This window comes from Lonchura striata, chromosome 15, assembly GCF_046129695.1.
Source record: "Lonchura striata isolate bLonStr1 chromosome 15, bLonStr1.mat, whole genome shotgun sequence".
Lineage (NCBI taxonomy): Eukaryota > Metazoa > Chordata > Aves > Passeriformes > Estrildidae > Lonchura > Lonchura striata.
The window spans coordinates 6,800,372-6,818,706 of NC_134617.1; the positions used below are offsets into that span (position 1 = coordinate 6,800,372).

Below are 18,335 nucleotides of genomic sequence, written 5' to 3' on the forward strand. Positions count from 1 at the left end.
ACATCTTGGTTGTGGTTTTTTTTTTTTTTTTCCTTAACAAATACTCAGTTCAACTTGTCTACCTGCCTACCTCCCCCATTTCTACAGCAGACATACAGTGACAACAGTGAGAGGATATGGGACACTGTCTTATTCAGTGTTTGGACCCTGGAAAGGAGCAGGCCTAGCTATGAAATTGAGTTGGACAATGAGCTGAATACGAAGTGCTTCAGCAACTGAGGCAAAGCTGCTCTCAGGAAGAGCTGTATCGTCAGAAAGGAAAACACCGGTGGCTGAACAGAGGGCTAAGGGGGAAGTAGCCTAACCACACCTCCCCAGCAACGCTCAGCTTTACAAAAAGAACTTTACAAAAAGAACAAATAAACTTGGTTGTCTGCAAGCTCTGCAGGATTAAATACCACATTATGATGACCCACTCCAAATCCTAGATCGTTTGTCAACATTTAACAGGGCTTTAGCCATGCACAGTATGCATATATTTTATAGACTGCCTAACCCCTTCCTTCCACCCCTTCTTCCTCTTTCCCCTCCCCCCAAAAGAATGAAATTGATTGATAACAGTTTCACTACTAGTTTCCCCATACATCTCCCCCCAGCTGTCTTTTCTTTTGAGGGCAGGGGTGTTGTCAAATGCATTGACAACTTTTCTTCGAACAATTACCAAATTTTCAGGGTATAAAGACACTGGTGCATTTAGGAATTTACACATTTGTAAAAAAAAACTAGTTATAAAACTGCATTTTTATCACCTAGCACTTTCAAGATTCATTGTTATATTTCACTAATTAATATATTAAATTAAGCCAAGGTTTGAGACTGGAAAAATTCTACCAATCTACTTAAGAACAGAAAAGAATATTTAAAACCAAAACTGAAAAGGTTAGTTATGTTACATTCCAAAATCCACAGCCCATTATATTAAATGCTTTCTTTCTACAGGAATGATGCTCTTTAAAACAGATGATTGCAAATATTTTACTGCTAGACACTCCATTACATTGGATCGTGTGACTGGAACCTGTGGATGGTGAAATCTTGAGGTTTGTCCAAGTTTCAATGTAAGGTGTCCAAGGTCCTCTCCCAGAACCATGTTTGAAAACAACAACAAAAAAAAAGAAATCACAGATCAAGTTCTTATGACTTTTTTCAATCTTTCCTTGGCTTTCTGTTTCTGGGTGATCTATTCACAGTTTCCTCCTCCTGCAAGAAAGTAATTTGGGTAAATTACTTTAAATTACTTTGTGTAAATTATTCAATAAAATAAAACCTAATTACACCCTTCGTAACCATTTTGAGAAAATCAATGAAAAATAAACCACTTTCACGTCTACATCAGAATTTAGTTTTTGAAAGGACATACTGCTGAAAGTGCTGTGTGCCAAACAGGCAAATTCTTTGTTTTCACAATAGATGTACACCATTTGTTGGGACTGCTCAACAGCTTCTGCTGCTGGAAGAATCCTTTAACTTCAAGCAACACTCCACCCATTTTTCAGTCATTGTGTCAGTGTGGAGCACTTAAGGTCACATCCTGACTGCACTCAAAGCTGAGTAAGCCTTTTGCCTCAAGAAGCTACCTTCCAACAGTCCCACTCCCCTCTCAAGGCAGGGTCTACAGCAGTGCCTTTAGCAGGGTGCCCAAGCCAATTCAAGTCTGCCACAGCAATTCCTATTCTTCAGGAAGTTTTCTAAAAGTTCTGAACAGGGTGGGAGGGTCATATGAGCCTGGTTAAAAGTTAACATTGTAGTAAGGCCTGTTCTACATAAGCTATGAAAGAAAATGCATATGCTTCCTTCAAAGAAGGAAGCTAAAATTAAGCTTTCATCACTCTTACCTCTGATGCAGGTTTCCTGTCTTCCTCCTCCTCCTCTTCTTCCTCCTCTTGACTAGCACTTCCTAGATCAGCATCACTTTTCTGCTTCTCTTCAAGGGGAAATGGGGGAAAAAAAAAAAAAAATAATTTTCCTTCTTGACTTATATTCCGTTCACCATTAGCTTTATTTCATATCTGCCAATCCTGCTGGTTTATTATATCAGGGAGAACATAATTCAAGATTATCTAGTTTACCTACCAAGTTTTTCCTCATTTGCATCTTCCTCTTCCTCCTCCTCTTCTTTTTCCCCTTTATCTTTTTCTTCTTCTTTCTCATCATCCACCACATCAGGCTGAGGAGCATCAGTCTTCTTGTATTCTGCAGCACTTGGCTGCTTCTGAAAGGCAATGACAAGCCCAAGCAATTATTTGTGACATTCAGGCACATTTTACTGAACGTCCTTTTAAACATGAGGCTAATTATCAGAGGAAATGCATTACCTTCCCAGAACAGCAGAAAAGGACAACAAGGAACACTGGCAAAGCCACAGTTAGGATGTAGACTACCCAAAGCCAGGGACGCTCCTCAGCAGCTGCCATCATCTGGCCCACAACACCAGGCTGTAAGACCAAAAGAACTGTCAAATTCCACCCCTTACAGCAAGTTGTAGCAGCTAAATTTAAGCTACAGAATTTTCAAATAGGCTTTTTGCAACTTTAAACATTGTATTTCAGACCTCAAAAAAAAAAAAAAAAAAGCTAACCTGCACAAGTACTTTTACCATAGTTTACAAATTAAGAACTAGGCTAAACAGTCCAAATATCAGAGCAAAAACTCAGAAGAGAGCAGTGAGTACTCTTAGTTACTTATAGCAACCACTAACAGTGTAATTATGAACTGAGGCTCCCACCTGGCTTAGCAAAACCCTCAACCTTAGCACATACAGGTATATATTGACAAAGGCTGAGAGAAGCAGAGATGCTTCTACTGTTTCACTCCGCAGCACAGAATTAAACCCTCCTCTCTCACCTCTGCAGCACCATCAGCTGCCTTTTTCAGTCCCCATCCATCACTGGCCCAATCATCAGCCACAGCTCTTTCAGTACAGATTATAAAGTTGTCAAAAAAAATATCAGATGTCATGGACCATAACTCAAGTCCAACAGCACTGAAGGGAGTCATCTTGAAAGGTTCCAAGTCTTCAAAAAAATCTGGGTTTGGGATCTTTCTAGGTTTCCATATACCCTAGAAAAGACAAAAGACATTCAAGCCTCATCTATTGACATCTAGAAGACAAATTTTAGTTTTCAGCCCATTATGAATGGAGAGATACAACAATTCATTGCACTTAATTACAACATCTACAGCTGCAACTCATCAGTCTTTGGGAATCAATACAATGAAGTGATGCCTGGTAAGAAAGCACTTTGAATCTGTCCACTTGAAATACAGCACAATCATGACTGCACTTGAATTTCTAATTACATCTGCTAAATCTAAATCATTCTGCTTTTTGTAAAGCAGATGCTTTATTGGCCATCAGCTTAAGCAATGAAAACACAAACCTGATAGTTCACATTATCAATCATAGGAGGCTTCCATTTCCCTTTGTAGTTTGGATTGTCAATCATTGGGCGCTGCCAAGTGCCACAGCCAGGAGCGGTCTCACATTTAGGATTTGCAATCTGAGGTGCCTCCCATTCACCATCCATATCTTCATCCCTGAAAAGGCAAATTCAGTTTTGAAGTCTACTCCTTGCCTTCATACAGAATAACGCTCAGACAATGTCTGATTTCTGGGGAAATCTAAATTCCTACCACTAAATGAAGACACTGAAGCTTTGAACAGCATAAGTCTGTAGAGAAATATACTGCAGAAGGAGCCAGGATTTCAAAGACTAACTGTGAAGCACAGAAGATCAACAAAAGCCAGTCTCGGAGCACAGTCTCCCCCACTACCCCTTCCAAGTAGGTTTTACTTCAAGGTGAACATCCCTGCCCTGTTTTGCTTACAGTCACAGAAGAGTTGAAAAGTGCAGAGACGAATGCAGAACATGAGTCCTCAGACCACTGCCTTCTACTTTTGAAGAAAAATAGCCTGAACAGCAACTTTGTCAGCAAGTAACAATGAACTGCAAACATCAGTACCAAAGTCATTATAAAATTGCTGCCACTTGCAAAAGGTAGCAAACTTACCAATCTTCAGGTTTCTCAGCATCAGGGTCTGCTACATATTCTGGCTCATCATCCAGCCAGCCCTCTGGTTTCACAGCGTTTTCATCCGCGATCTTTGCAGGCGCATCCTCATCCCTTGAGGGCAGAGCATTATGTGTTAACATACACAACACCTAAGTTCTTAAGCCCAAGGCATGATTCTACAGATTCTGAAGAAGCCCACTGCTCTAGACAGCCAGCCACCTTTCCTTCTGTCAGAGTCACTCCAGGATTTCAGAAAGGAATTGCCTTGCAATCCTAACACGTGCCTCATGGCATATCAAGGTGCCAACAGCAAAGTACTACTAATTTTCTAAAAACTAATCTAGGAGGGGCATACTACAGCAAATGCCATTTCTTAGCAGCAGCTGCAAAAACACATTTGTGCTTGAAATAGAGTTTATGATTAACAAAGCACAGGTACAAAGCCAGAAAAGGCAGGATCAGTTTCTGATTTAGGGAGTCAGGTTCTTCAGTTACCTTATCTATACACTACACAAACAACTACAAAGATCCTTCAGTTATACCTTCTGCAGCTCATCAGGGATGAAAGCAACAGGTAGCATAGGTACTTCTGCAGGGACAGGAGCACTAAACAGAAATTCCCAGAGGATGTGGGACCTCTCTGCCTTTGCCTACTGAAGTGCTGTTAAGATGCCTAAACTGACAGTGTTTTGATTATAAGGGCGAGACTCAACACCTTCTTTAAGTCATATGAGAAAGACTTTTTGATCAGGACAAAATTATTGGGCTCAATTATTCCCTCAATTCCACCCTTCCAACACCTTACCAGTCATCTGGTTTAACAGCATCTGGATCTGGGATTTTTGGTCTCTCATCCCAATCCTCAGGCTTCTGGTCATTTGGGTCCTCAATCTCTCGAGGTGGATTCACAGGAGGTGACATATCATTTAGCAAATTCCCACTGTTGACAACTGTTTGATCAACCAGTATCTCAAAACTATTGTCAGGATTCAAGACTGAAAGGAAAAAAGTTGATGTAGTCATTGCATGTACTATACAAAGCATTAACATACACAACACCTAAGTTCTTAAGCCCAAGGCATGATTCTACAGACTCTGAAGAAGCCCACTGGGTTACCATTAAAAGCTACCACCTACCCATCAACTGCTTTAAAGAACTACTAAGAACCTTTCTCCTTACACCAAAGTGCAACTAGTGATGATGCACCACATCTCACCCTGTGAGAAGGCAGACTCTTGGCAGAAGTCCTACGTGTGTTAAAAGCATGTAGGTTTGTAAAGTGATTTAGCTGTTACCACAACAAGTTGACTTTGGCACAGGAAGTATTGCTTTAGTAGTAAGAATGTATATACTCATCTTCTACTCCAGACTAAGACTTCCTACTACTGACCAACAGGATTTTAATCTCATTTCTTTATCTACTGCTGTCTCTGTAGTAGGAAAAGATAGAGACACTCCTAAATACTTCCGTAAAGATTTCAATCATAGCTAATATACCAGACACTGTTTCAAGAACTCCTGAGTTTCTCTTGTACATGAAAGCAGAAAAAAAACACACAAAACTAAAACAATGATGCCTCTACATTTAAAACTTAGTGTACCACATGTTACCCAGAGGCAGCATTCCAGCAGTGTATACACACTGATCATTATTTCAAATATACTTAGCTCAAGTTACTTACAACTGCTCTGAAATTCAGTTCTCCTTTAAGTATTAAGTTCAAGTTGCATGACCTTTCTTACATGAATCAAGACTTCCTGGAAGCATGAAATAAACCTTTGCACAATCAGTTTTGCACTGGAAGCTTTCAAGTGGTTTTTAGTTGTATGGGGCATTGGCACAAATATTCACCTGTTCATCTGGCTCACTTTGAGCTTCTGGTGAAGCAGATGTAGTAATTATTAATATGCATAGTTAGCAGTCACCATACCTAGAGTATAAAGATGAGTCTTCTTATCAGTAAAGTAAGTCTTCAGATCTGCATCTGGACGCTTTGCATGCTTTTCCTCGTATTTACCAGTCTTTGGGTTTTTGTGCCGGAAGATGAAGTGCAATTTATAGTCCTCTCCACATTTGTCAGGGCCAAACATTATTGTATATGGAGTTTTGTCATGGAACTGATCCTATAAAACAACACAATACCTCACTCCATTATCTTGAAATACAGCTTAAGTCATTGTCTGGCCTAAGAATTCCCAATTCATTAAAAACTATTGTGCAACTTGAATATCAAACCCACAAAGTCTCCAAACTAAATCATATGTTCCTCATATAAGCCTCCAGAAAAAATAACGTGCTAAGAACTATCCCAGCTATTTAATTTTGCACCTTTGGGCTCCACTTTCCACATGGAAAACACCAGCTATTCAGGTGTTATCCAAAATATTAATGTGATACCTCCAATGTTTACAACAAAGTATTTTAAAAGCTATCAATTAGAAGTATCACCTACTGGCAATAATGAAAGGCTAGCAAAGCCACTGAGTTCCTTTCACACAAAGTGATAAGCAGCACTAAAAGTGAAGCCAAACTGCATTTAGTCTACACTTATGAACTGGGGTATGCCTCAGTCTAAGCTCTAACTGCATATAATCATCATTGGACTCTGCAAGTCTATTGGTTCTTGCTAATGTTATCTGAAAATTCAATGCACATATGAAAATGATTAGGCAGCCAAGTTGTGTTCTGGGTGTTTGTAGTTGTTTTGGAGTTTAATAGTTTAGAAACTTTGTATCAATAATACAACCCCAAAGAGACTGCAGAAAGAACGAAGAAGGATAGATAACAAGTCATAAAAGGTACATCTTATAAAGTCTAGGAAAACAGCTAAAGAAAACCCATAGGCTACAAGAGCATACACAAGGTTACCCAGCAGTTCAGTTTTGTCTGAACAGGCTAAACCACTTCAATGAGAGGACAAAATGCAGTTCTTAGGCCTTAGGAGCTGGCCACACTCCTAAGCACCTCCTGTTTGGTCCTAGAGCCCAGGAAAATCTGAAGTACTGCAGAGTTTGGCAAAGCTCTACAACTGCTCAGCTATTAGGGAACTTGTTTCCACTCAAGGGGCCGTCACATTTCAGTACTTATCCTCTCCACCTGAAAGCACTGGGAAAACGCTGAGTGCAAAGTACTTGGGCAATCAGGCCCCACTGCCTCCACTAAAAGGGTTTCTTCAGGAAGAAGCAAAGTGAAAAAACTTCAAGTTCTTTCACAGCTAATACCCAAAAGTAGTAGCATTACTCACCAGGTTCAACTCAGGGGTTTTTGAAAGCAATTTCACATAGGCCCCACCACACTCTATTCCATTTTGGAAATTTACTTCATACCTAATTTTAGTTTTGGATAGAAGAGGGGAGAGCACATGTTATACATGAGGAAAAATTATTTTTATAATACACAATTACAATTTTGTCAGTACAAAGTAACACTTTTCTTGTTGTTTGCTTTAAATCACTTACCCAGTGAATATTAAAGATACCATCATATAGATACATAAAGATATAAGGACAAAAAAAAAAATATTCACAAGAGCCTGAGAAATAGTTTTAAAAACTATAGATTTAGAAGAATTAACCTGACAGAAAAGATTAAAGAAATTGAGTGCTGGCCTAGACAATAATGACCTAGAAGTAGAGAAGAGGAAGAAAAAGCTTTCTAGTATGTGACACTTCAACAGGAATTGAGGTAAACCAATTATTTTCTCCATAACTACTATGGTAGACAGACAACTCAATTTGCAAAACTACAAAGCAAGAACAATTGGATTTTAGGAGAAGCCCCTTTAGGGTTAAAAGCATACTACAGTATTTTAGGGATGCCAAGGAGCCTGAAAAAGGCAAAACATCTCTGTCAGGAATAAGCTAAGTATGCTTGATCCCCTCACAATGCCAGCAGCTGGAGTGGATGACCACTGGGCTTTATTTTTAGCCTTGTATTTTGAGCCAAAACTAAACAGTGCAAAGCAAAGTGACCAATTAATTATCTTCTGGAAATACAAATTAATTTACTCTTTGTTTAAAATTGAAAACCTCATTAATAGTGCTCAATTCAACTGTTCTCACTGAATTACATTTTCCCCCTGAATTGCTAGTCTAACACAGATGCAAGTAGATTCTTCTACAACAGTTGTGACCTATGTAAGGTGTTTGTCTTCCATGGCAAATGAACTAAGACACAGGAAGAAGTAAACAAATGCATCCACCTCCCCTCAAAAACAGGGGGCAGTTTACTGTACAAGAAAGTGCACTGACCTACTTACAGACCAGCATTTGTTCAAAAGGACAAGCACTTCCACAATTAGCAGTACAAAAGTCAGCTGCCTGACCTTGTTACTACAACTAAATCAAGCAAACTGAAGCCACAAGACAGGTTACCAAGTCTAGTTTGCAAAGACTTAGACTTCTTCCTTTTCCAGGCTTCAGAAGGACCTATGCTGTAACTAACTCCTCACTTTTGGAGCCTGGGTTACTATTTTACTCTTACTCAAAACAGTGTCATAATATGTTACAGCATCTTGTGTCATCTAGACCCTCAGTCAACAAAAGGTCAGCATACTGTCATGTCACCCTGGAATCAACAGAACACCAAATTATTCTTTACTTACTGTATAATAAGGGGTTTGGTATCAAACACAAATGGCTTGGAAAGTTTGGATGAAATTGCATGATGCTTGGCTCGGGTTACCATTACAAGCCCTTTGTCTCCTGGAAGTTTTGTTTCCTTCATGTCTTGGACTTCCCACTTACCTGGGGAGGAAATTGACCAAATGCTCATTTATCTTAAAATTTCAGAGAGGACATTTTGTTTAAATCAGAACAACATTTTATATTATTAGCCAGGTATATAAACATCCCTCTCATTTTCTTCAGTGAATATAATTTTAGCTGAGAAACAGAAAATAAAGACTTGCACCTCTTTTTCATACATGACAAACAGCATCAGAAACATTTATCATCCAAAACCTGGGTTGGACTCACCATCATATTTGGCAATCTCATCATCTGTATCATCTTTCTTGGCTCTGGAAAGGACCCATCTAGAAGACAGGCATCCAATGGTTGGAAAACCGTATTTCCCCCCCCCTCCACCACACACACACTAAAAATTCTGCCCTTAATATAAGGTAGCCCTTGCTATCTCATGACTACACCCTGGTATCTTGATCCCCTGAGGAGCTCTGTTCCCAAGCCCACCAATTTTTCTGTGTTTGTCACTCCCACCCAAGGCAGTATCATGGCCTCATGAGCAAGTACCTCACAAGTTAAGGAAACACTGGTTTAACTCAGCATCTGAACACCTAGCCTCAAGAAGTCATTACTGTAATCCCAATAGGGGCCCTTTGATTCAGTTTTGAATAACACAAGTTCTGCAGAGAAGGTTTCACTTCCTTTCACCAAGATTTTATGTTATTTGCTGTACCAAATCATCCTTCAAATTATACTCACCCATCCAGAGTTCCTTTATCAAAAGATTCCGCAAAATACACTTCACCAGTTGGGACAGGGGGCCTGTAAGTAACCTATTGGAAAAGGGGGGCATTTATGCACCTTTCAAGACACATTCTTTATTCTCCAGAAATACAGGCATATAAAGCTCACACTCCCTCCTACATTAAAGTACAGCTCACCTGGACATTCTTGAAGCATAAACACAGAAATTACATAAATATTGCTTCTTGTGCCAAGTTGTTGTGCTCTTGTCTGCAACTAAAACAAGTATATACCTAACTAGAAATTTTAGCATTAACTCCTGATATTCACATCACAGATTTCAAGGACAGATCTAAGTCATCTGGAAGAACATGGGGGACATGAAAACAGGAACAAAGCAGCCAACCTTAATTCCAAGCCCTACTCCTAGATAACATATTTTATAACATTGTAACAAGTTAAGAAAATAAAGACAACTCTGATCAGACTCACATTAACCAAAACACATTAACTCACATTAACCAAAACACAAGCAGTAATTCAATTGTTAAAGGAAATTCTATGCCAAACCTTTGGAGCTGGAGGAGCACTGCTTGTTTCAGACTTTGACTCTTCTACATCCTCAATACCATCATCCAAGTCATCCTCAATATCAACTACATCATCAGCATCATTGTCTTCATCCGTATCATGTGCCTGGACAGCAAGGATCCCAAGGGCTAGCAGGGTCACACAGAGTAGCCATTTCAGCTCCATGTTCTGAATAAATAAGACAAGGTAAAATGGTCAAGCCAGCACTGCATGCAGAGCAACAGGATGCTTCTCGGTACGAATCCGAGCATCCAAGGCAACAGGTGAAGTGCAAACTTATCTCTCCAGCTCTGTTATTTACAGCATCTGCCTGAGACAGCTCTAAAAGCTAGGGAGGAACACAACATAAAGCTAAGTATTTAATACCAAACAGACATTAACTGAGTGGAGAACCACATGTACACAATCTGCAAATCATGCAGAAGTGTCAATTTTTCTCACACACTGCCACAGGCCACAAGCAGAACAGCAGACATATACATGACACCACAACATATCTGGCTGTAAAAGCCTAAAAAGAAAACCAATTTCATGCTTTTGAAGGACTTTAAATACACCATGCAGGAACTCAAACTTCCATTCAGTCCAGAAATTGAAATAAAATTTTCTATTTTATGCAAAAATAGTAATTTTTGCAGAGTTCTAAATCTTCATCTCCTGTTCAATATATTTTTTGTCCTTTCAAATGCAAAGCTCTGGTGTTTTCAATAATCAAACCCCTCCCCCAGGTTTTATTGTAGAATTACTGCCAAGTCATTGCTACTACTGGCAGATGCCTATAAGCAGTTGAAGCTCCTGGAAACTGCCACTTGATTCAATTGCCTTACTTCAATCTCTAACTTAACAAGATGACCAAAGAAAGAATAGCTGTTAACTGAAACATTACAGAATTAAAATATCACACCCAAACTAATTCATAAGGTTCTCAGCACACTGTCACATCTAAAACACGAGAGGTATTGGCAAGCTGTAGCTTATAATAGCTTGTAAGTAAAATGGGTTTCAATTTTACTTTCCTCCTAGAAAAACTACAAGATCACTGCATCTTTAGGTTGATACAGAAGGCAACACTCCCAGAATTCTACTCAGTTTTATCTACCCAAAACCCTCACAACAACAACCTGTGCCTTACTCATCTTTTCTTGTTTGAATCCCACTCCAAATTTTCCTCCCAAAAGAAGAGAGATAACTGAGACTGAATTTTTTTTGGAAACAACTATAAAACTAAACATCCCCTCCTCCTTCCCTTACACGCCCCTACCTCATACTATAGCCCTGCAGACTTTCAAACATAACTCAAGCAGAGTTAACAGTGCCTGTAGGGGCTAGGAAACAAACTTTTGACTTTCCAAAGCATGTTTAGGCAACTAAAAGAGTTCACATTCTCAAAAGCTTATCAGCATTATCCAATTTTCCAAGACTATGCTGCACACTAGATCTACCATTCTTAGATTATTCTTTAACTTGCTTCTAACGACAGAGAGGATTTAAAAACTTTAGAACTGTAGTTTTATAACCACAACAAAATTGTATTTTAAAGACTTGAGCTGAGGTCATGTCCAGTTTGTCACTAAAGAAACATGCAATTGTAGCCAGTTTTCCAACAATAGTGATGGCCTTGAGGATTATAGTCCAAATATATGTGCACAGTCCTCCCCCACTCAGTTCAGGCAACTGCACCCAAACACCTCTGAGCCAAAAGGACAATCATTCCAGAAGGAATAGCTGACAAAATCTTCCAAGGGCTGTTATATATGAGCAAAGCTTGTTTGCTTAATGCACAGTGTACAGCCAAAATTGAAAACAGTTTCAGACTTCAAAATAGTTCGTATTAGTGTGAGAATCACAACACAAAACCAAAGACTGAAAATGGTCAAGCAGACATCAGTACCCTTGGAGCTGCAAATTCTTCTTGCACAGATAACATGTTCTTTGAATAAACCCATACCCAGCAGCATAAAAGCAGTACAGAAACAAGAGCCTGAAACTTCATCTGAAAAAAAGATCTTTAGAGCTCTGGATGTGCCCCATGTGACTGAAGCAACCATGGATGAAACAGCACAAAAGCACCTTTCCATGGAAAGGGTTTCATTTTGTCTTACATTACCAATAGGACTTCACTAAATATTTTTTAAATAGAGCTAAATTCAGGAAGATAATACAGTTTTTTAAGTGCTTTCAAATTATCCTATGCAGATAGAATGATCACATCATGATTCGCAAAGTGATAGAACAAAATTAATCTTAAAAATATACCAAGATTAAAAATGAGCCAATTCTTTCCTAAAAGGAGTTTCTGCATCCCTCCTCCCAACCTTGTGCAAAAGGTATTACCAGTTTAGCATGCAAGTAATCCTTTAAGTAATCTCACCAGTAGCCAACCAGCAAGAAAGTTTTGGTGAAAGAATTAAATCATCCCCCACAACTTTCCTGCCAGCACTGACTACATATGTAATAATTACCTACTTCACAATCCCACCTCAACTACAACCCTTTGAAAATATTTGTCTGCAGCAAATGGACTTTGGTAAATGCTCACACCAAGTGGCAAAGGCATGTGGCCTCCAAAATTCTTCTGTCAAAGCATCTTAGTGAAACCAGACAATTCTGCCAGGGACACACAGCAGGGCCAGAAGTCTCCTGCTGCATGCCTGTGCTCATGATACAGCCACAGGTATCTACCCTGTTACACTTTTCATTTAACGCTCTGTCTGAATTTGAGGCCTTGCTCAACCTCATTTCAAGGGAGAAGTATTTAATGGTCAAGTTAGCAAGCAAGCTTCATCACCCACCATCAAAGAAAAAGAAAGATAAAAAGTCTGAAGAGAAGCTAATCCAGTTTCATGTCCTTACCTCTTTACAGTCATTGGCAAGCAGTTGTCACAAGTTTATATCCCTGCAGAAAGCTGCTTAAGACACTTCCTACGTATTAAATCAGTCCCAAATTCAACATAAGCTACCATTCATATACCTTGAGTACAGGCTGGTAGCTTCTTCTGCAACTGCCAGTTTATCATGCCAAACTCCTTATTCTGTTTAAGCTGAAACAATATAAAAAGCTGACTAAATTATAGAAAAAAGGCACTATGTTCTCAGAAGAGCAATTTAAGTGACGCACACATTTTTGATCTTTAAAAAGCTACTTCTATCCATAATGGATGTACTCCTACAGGAAAAAATTTCAAATTCACTTTACACAATCCTTAGGGACACAACATAAACACACTTATGCCCTAGTAAATTAGGTTATTCCTAAATAGAAGAGATGGGGAGAGGGAAAGAGATACAATCACGATTTATATAAAACAGGCATAAATAAACTTTTCACTGGAACATTAAGTTGCTGGCAACTACAGGTATTCAGCTAGCCACCTCAAACGTAGTCTAACCTTGAGACACTCTCACCTACTCTATTTTGATCAGACTTCTCCCTTAAAAAGTGTCCAATTTCCAAGCCATTACCATCCTTAGCCATTTTTTACTCTGCCTTCACCTCCCTTCTTTAGGTCAAACTGTGCAGTATTTCTGAAGGTTGGTGTATTTCTGATCATGCAATTGCCAAAAGCCATTAACACAGGAACACTTTCATAACAGGTGAGAGCTTCTGATGTCTCCACTCTACTTCAGTGTAACCATCACTTTCACCATAACAAGTTTTAAGTCAGAGATAACTCTATGTACTTTTTTTTTTTAATAAGGTCTTCAGTCACTTACAGACATTGGCAGACACCACTCAGATTGACAGGAATACTACTGCAATGCCAAAGTTTGAGACTGTCAGTGTTACAGATTACTTGTTCTCTGCACACACCCATGGCCAGCTTCTACCCCAGAAAACTTCAGAGCTGACACATTTAAGCACTGTGCACCTGATTGTCAAAAGGCTGAAACATTTTACCCCAGTATTTCTAAGATCTATAGCAGAGTGCAGGAAACAGTCTTGTGGAACATCTGCACTACAGACTTTACTTTTTAATAAAGTAAAATCAAAACCACATTGGAGTGGGATTCAGAAAGAGAATCAGCATCTTGCCCCAAAAGCACAACTCCTACCATGCAGGACTAAGTGATTGCTACCTTTGGAGTTCAAGGCTTTCAAAAAAGTCATGCATCTTCAAAGATTTTTATTTAGAATTCCCCTTTTTCAGGGCATAAAGGATAAATTTCTTTATTATTGGTACAACACTGGAAGCACTCATACAACAGACAGCTGCCACTACTCTCCCTAACATACATGTCCCCCGGAAGAGAGTGAAATTGCCCATAGAAAGGATCTTCAAGTCCTCTGCTATCAATCTTCCAGAACATACTGTTTAGGAACTTCCCTGTCAGGTCAAACAGAGCCTGCAAAACCAGTTTAATAATCTCCTTGGTTACTAATCTATTTCAGTGGTTCATCAAGCCAGTTCTTAATACAGCATATTTCAGAATGTATTACTACATTTGAATGGCTACTGGCTAGCTGGTTTACTACTTAACTCTTTAAAAAAAAATTAATTAAGGAGTCAGATTAAACAGGTCTTATGAAAGTAAGTCACTTACTACAAACTACACCGAGGCAACTTAACTAGATGAGCATCAATGGTTTCTCTTTCAGCAGTACCTGAAGTCTCAGCTGAGTGACTTCAGCAAAGGAAGAACAAAACCCGCTAGCAAAGTCCTGTGCTCCCAACCCTGGGTTTCAGTGTGGTATTCATAGCAGAAGCACGTCAATGAAAACAAGCACAACGCCTCATGCAAGGCAAGAATTAGAGAAGAAAAATTTAAAGTCAAACATAAAGATGATTCATCACAACACAAAAAAATTGCAAGGAGGCAAGAACAGAAAGGCTGAGACACAGATATACATTTTCCCTCTCAAATGACAGTTCTGTTGGTTTTGAGCAAAGGCTCAGCTACCCTACTTGGTAGTGCACTAATTTCCTAAAGTCAGAATTACTGAAGAGCAGAGGAAATCTCTTTTACATCTCACAATCCCTCTGCCTTCCACATCCTGCCTCCTCTGCAGTGCCTGGGTAACTGTTTACACAGCCTCATGATGAACCAGCCGCTGGTTTAAGATGGCTCGAAGTCCTTCTGCCATGTTATTTTAACCCTGCATCAATACCCCAGGCTAACCCAGCAGCAAAAGCAAAGAGTTGTAGCAGTACCAGTGAAAGTAAGTAGCCAGGGATAGAGGAAATAAAGTTGTTGGCAGCTCAATATCACAGTTTCAAGTGCAGGTCTGTCACCTGTACCTGCCTGATTTCTCTTTAGGCAGATTTGGGGGACAGACACTATGGTGCAGCTGAAAACTGTGTGGCCAAATCCTATAATTTCAACAACTAGTACAGGGCCTCAGCACACCTCAAAAGGGGATATAAAAAAATTATGTTCAGGTTCATACAACAACTCATATAATGCAGACAACACTTTTTCTTCTGAAATAGTTTTTCAGATGGACAACTTCCACTATTGAGAAGGTTCTCCCTTTAACATCATAACTCAATGAACAACAGACAAGGCTAAGGAAAACCATGTTACTAACAAGAGAAGAGAGGCAAGAACTCTCCATGGTGGTCCCTCCTACATTTTTTTTTCTTCAGTAATAAGTGGCTGGGATACACTTCTACATGAGGAAGAAGTCTCCTGGAAAGGATTAGCCAAACCTCTTCTGGACAGCCCCACAAAAAAAAGCTGCCTCCTGTTTGGGCTCTAGAGAGCACAAACCAGGCAAGGGATTAGGTGTGAAAAGGGACAGCAACAAAGCTTGCTTTTAATAGGCATTTCAAATATGCCAGTTTCTAAAAATAATGTACAACAGTGCAGACACAGTACAGAAGCAAAAAGCAGATACCGTTTGTAAGCACAGATATCCTTCCTGCAGAACTGGAAGTCCTTGGAGGGTAAGACAGAACCATGAGGCTTTTTGACCTCATAAAACAGATGGGCTGCTGGGAAAATGATATTAGTGGGGGCAGATCTGGAGGGATCCCAAGATCTTTGAGACCATCACACCTAGAAAACAATTCAAGTTTGTCCTGTTACAGAACTGATTCCAACAAGAACAGGCTGCCACTATGACTACTCCCAGAAGCAGAAAGTCAAAGGCCAGAAAAGGAAGTAAAAGGCAGAGCTAAGTACAAGTCTCAGTGTATTCTCTGTAAAGGATTTATTCATTTACTCAGGGTAAGTGCTACAGCACACCACAAGAGAGGGTTTTCCAATGGAATTTGAAAACTTTCTTACTATTTTACACTAGATTCCCTTCCAAGGAGGGCAGCTGATCCCAAAAAGCAGTTTACATATCATACACAGCCTGCAATGCTGCCTGTAAATTGTATAAGTATCTTCTTCATAATGTTTAGTTAAACTAGAAATACTAGAAGTTAATACAAACACATAGTTTTACTCAGACCTTTTCATAATTTTATTAAGTGTTTTGCATAAGCCCATCAAATACAGCCTAATTAACAATAAAGTGGTCTTTGAAGTCAGTGTGAGCCTAGAGTAATATATATATATACCAACCTATATTTAACCATTATTTTATCTGGATTAGCTCATACATTATTATAGTTCTGCTATCTCTTTGCAGTACTTTAGCAACAACCAAAACCACAACGTGCAAGACTGTCCCACAACACCCATGTGATATGTTTACTTGAGGACGTGAAGTCAACACACTACATTTAGAAATACATTACATGCCTAGAGACCAGTTTTCAGACATCTAACATTCTCTAAATAAGTTCCAGAAAGAGTTTTCCACTATGACCTGCAGAACCTCTGCAGCATTAATTATGTTAAGACTGATTCTTTAGGTCTGGACCTTTACCATTACTACTGCCATTAATACATGTCCACTACCCTTCACAATCAAATCACCTGCAGCATTTCTCTTTCTGTAGCCTAGAAAGTTCTGAACCACAAACCTGCATGTGAAAGTTCACACTTTAGAATAGTACAGATAAGAAAGCAGTGTGCTGTACATGCTTTAATTCAATGGTGTGGGTTTTATTTTTCTTTTAAAAGCACACAATACAATCCTCAGCCAGAAATGAGAAGTCATTTATACACTATTTTAAAGGCACCAAATGCAAACAATATTTGAGGGACAAAAATCAAAGCAGGCATTTCAATGCCTTTAAATTCTCAGATGTTCCTACTGCAGATTCGTCGCCTGCACTTCACCTGTTGGGACTCCAGCCCCTCGCCATAAGCTCCCCCCTTCCAGAGGCTTCTCCTTCCCCTCACACAGCCCCAGCCAGGCCCACGCCGGGCTCTGCACCCACCTCCTGATCTCCCCTGCACGGGGAGCACGTTCAAGATTATTTCCGACATGGAACACGTAGCCAGCTAAAACCTAAACCACGCGCTGCCCACATCTACGTGCGACTCTCGCCTCCCTCCCGGTTCCACCACGCGGCCCTAGCGCCAGGCGCTGCCCGGAGCGGCGCTCCCAGAACTTACCAGAAGAGCCGCCGCTCCCCCCAGGCCGCTCCGAGCCCTGCGGGGGCCGGGCGGGACCCGGCGCCGCCGCCGCAGCCCCGCGCCCGCCCCCGGCCTCAGGGGCCTCCCCAGGCCGTCCCTCCCGCCCTGACTGCGGGGGCTCCCCGCGCCCTCCCACCGCCGCGATGGGGCCGGGACAAGCACGGGCCTCCCACCCCCCAGGGCCCAGCAGCGCCCCGCCGCACGCCCCACGACAGGCCGAGCGCCCCCGCCACCGCGGGCGAGGCCGGCTCCCCCGCGCCGATGTTGCGGAGCCGCAGCGGCTGTGGAGGGAGGGCGCGGCCGGCCGGACACACTCACCATCCGCCGCCCCGGCCACCGCCGCCGGGCTGCCCTCACCTCCGTCACGTGCCCGCGCGCCCGCCGCCGCCCGCCTATCTGCCGCGCGCCGGCCCCACCCCCGCCTCACGGCGCTCAGCGTCTCCCATTGGCGGACAGCGCGCTCGTCCGCCCGCCCAGTCGCCGGCTGTGCACTCTGATTGGCTAATGTCACCGCCGCTCAGCAGCCGGCCCGCCTCTAGACACGCCCCCAACGGCGCTGCCCTTCGTGGAGCGCTGTCATTGGTTGGCGGGGTTGCAGGAAGTGCCGGCTGATTGGGTGGGCGCGGGCAGGCCGTTGGGATGTGGGCGGGGTCCCAACGGGTGGCGGTCCAGGGGCGCTGCGGGCGGCGGGGGGCGGCGGGGGCGGGGCCAGCCGCAGCGCCTCGCGCCCTGCCCGCGCCCCCCCATCCCCTCACAGCCTTCACCCTCTGCTCCATAAAATTCCGCTGTGTTAAACAGCAGAGCCATCTTTATGTCTTCTCGTTCT

At 41.4% G+C, this 18,335-nt stretch overlaps 1 protein-coding gene across 2 annotated transcripts; it reads right to left on the reverse strand.

The window, feature by feature from the left end:
• Positions 1 to 753: 753 nt before the first annotated feature.
• Positions 754 to 17,940, reverse strand: CANX (calnexin). Of its 2 annotated transcripts, none has more exons than XM_021552287.3 (15): positions 17,867 to 17,940; positions 10,016 to 10,204; positions 9,461 to 9,534; positions 8,993 to 9,051; positions 8,620 to 8,761; positions 7,261 to 7,342; positions 5,947 to 6,139; positions 4,820 to 5,009; positions 4,012 to 4,125; positions 3,381 to 3,537; positions 2,845 to 3,060; positions 2,316 to 2,435; positions 2,074 to 2,212; positions 1,836 to 1,924; positions 754 to 1,200 (listed from the first exon to the last, which is right to left on the reverse strand). In XM_021552287.3, exons 2-15 carry the CDS (start codon positions 10,199 to 10,201, stop codon positions 1,147 to 1,149), a joined length of 1,815 nt encoding a protein of 604 aa, XP_021407962.2. In that variant the 5' UTR covers positions 10,202 to 10,204; positions 17,867 to 17,940; the 3' UTR covers positions 754 to 1,146. The 2 variants fall into 2 exon arrangements, with proteins under 2 accessions (XP_021407962.2, XP_021407961.2); XM_021552286.2 differs by having other exon boundaries at positions 17,828 to 17,917.
• Positions 17,941 to 18,335: the final 395 nt, after the last annotated feature.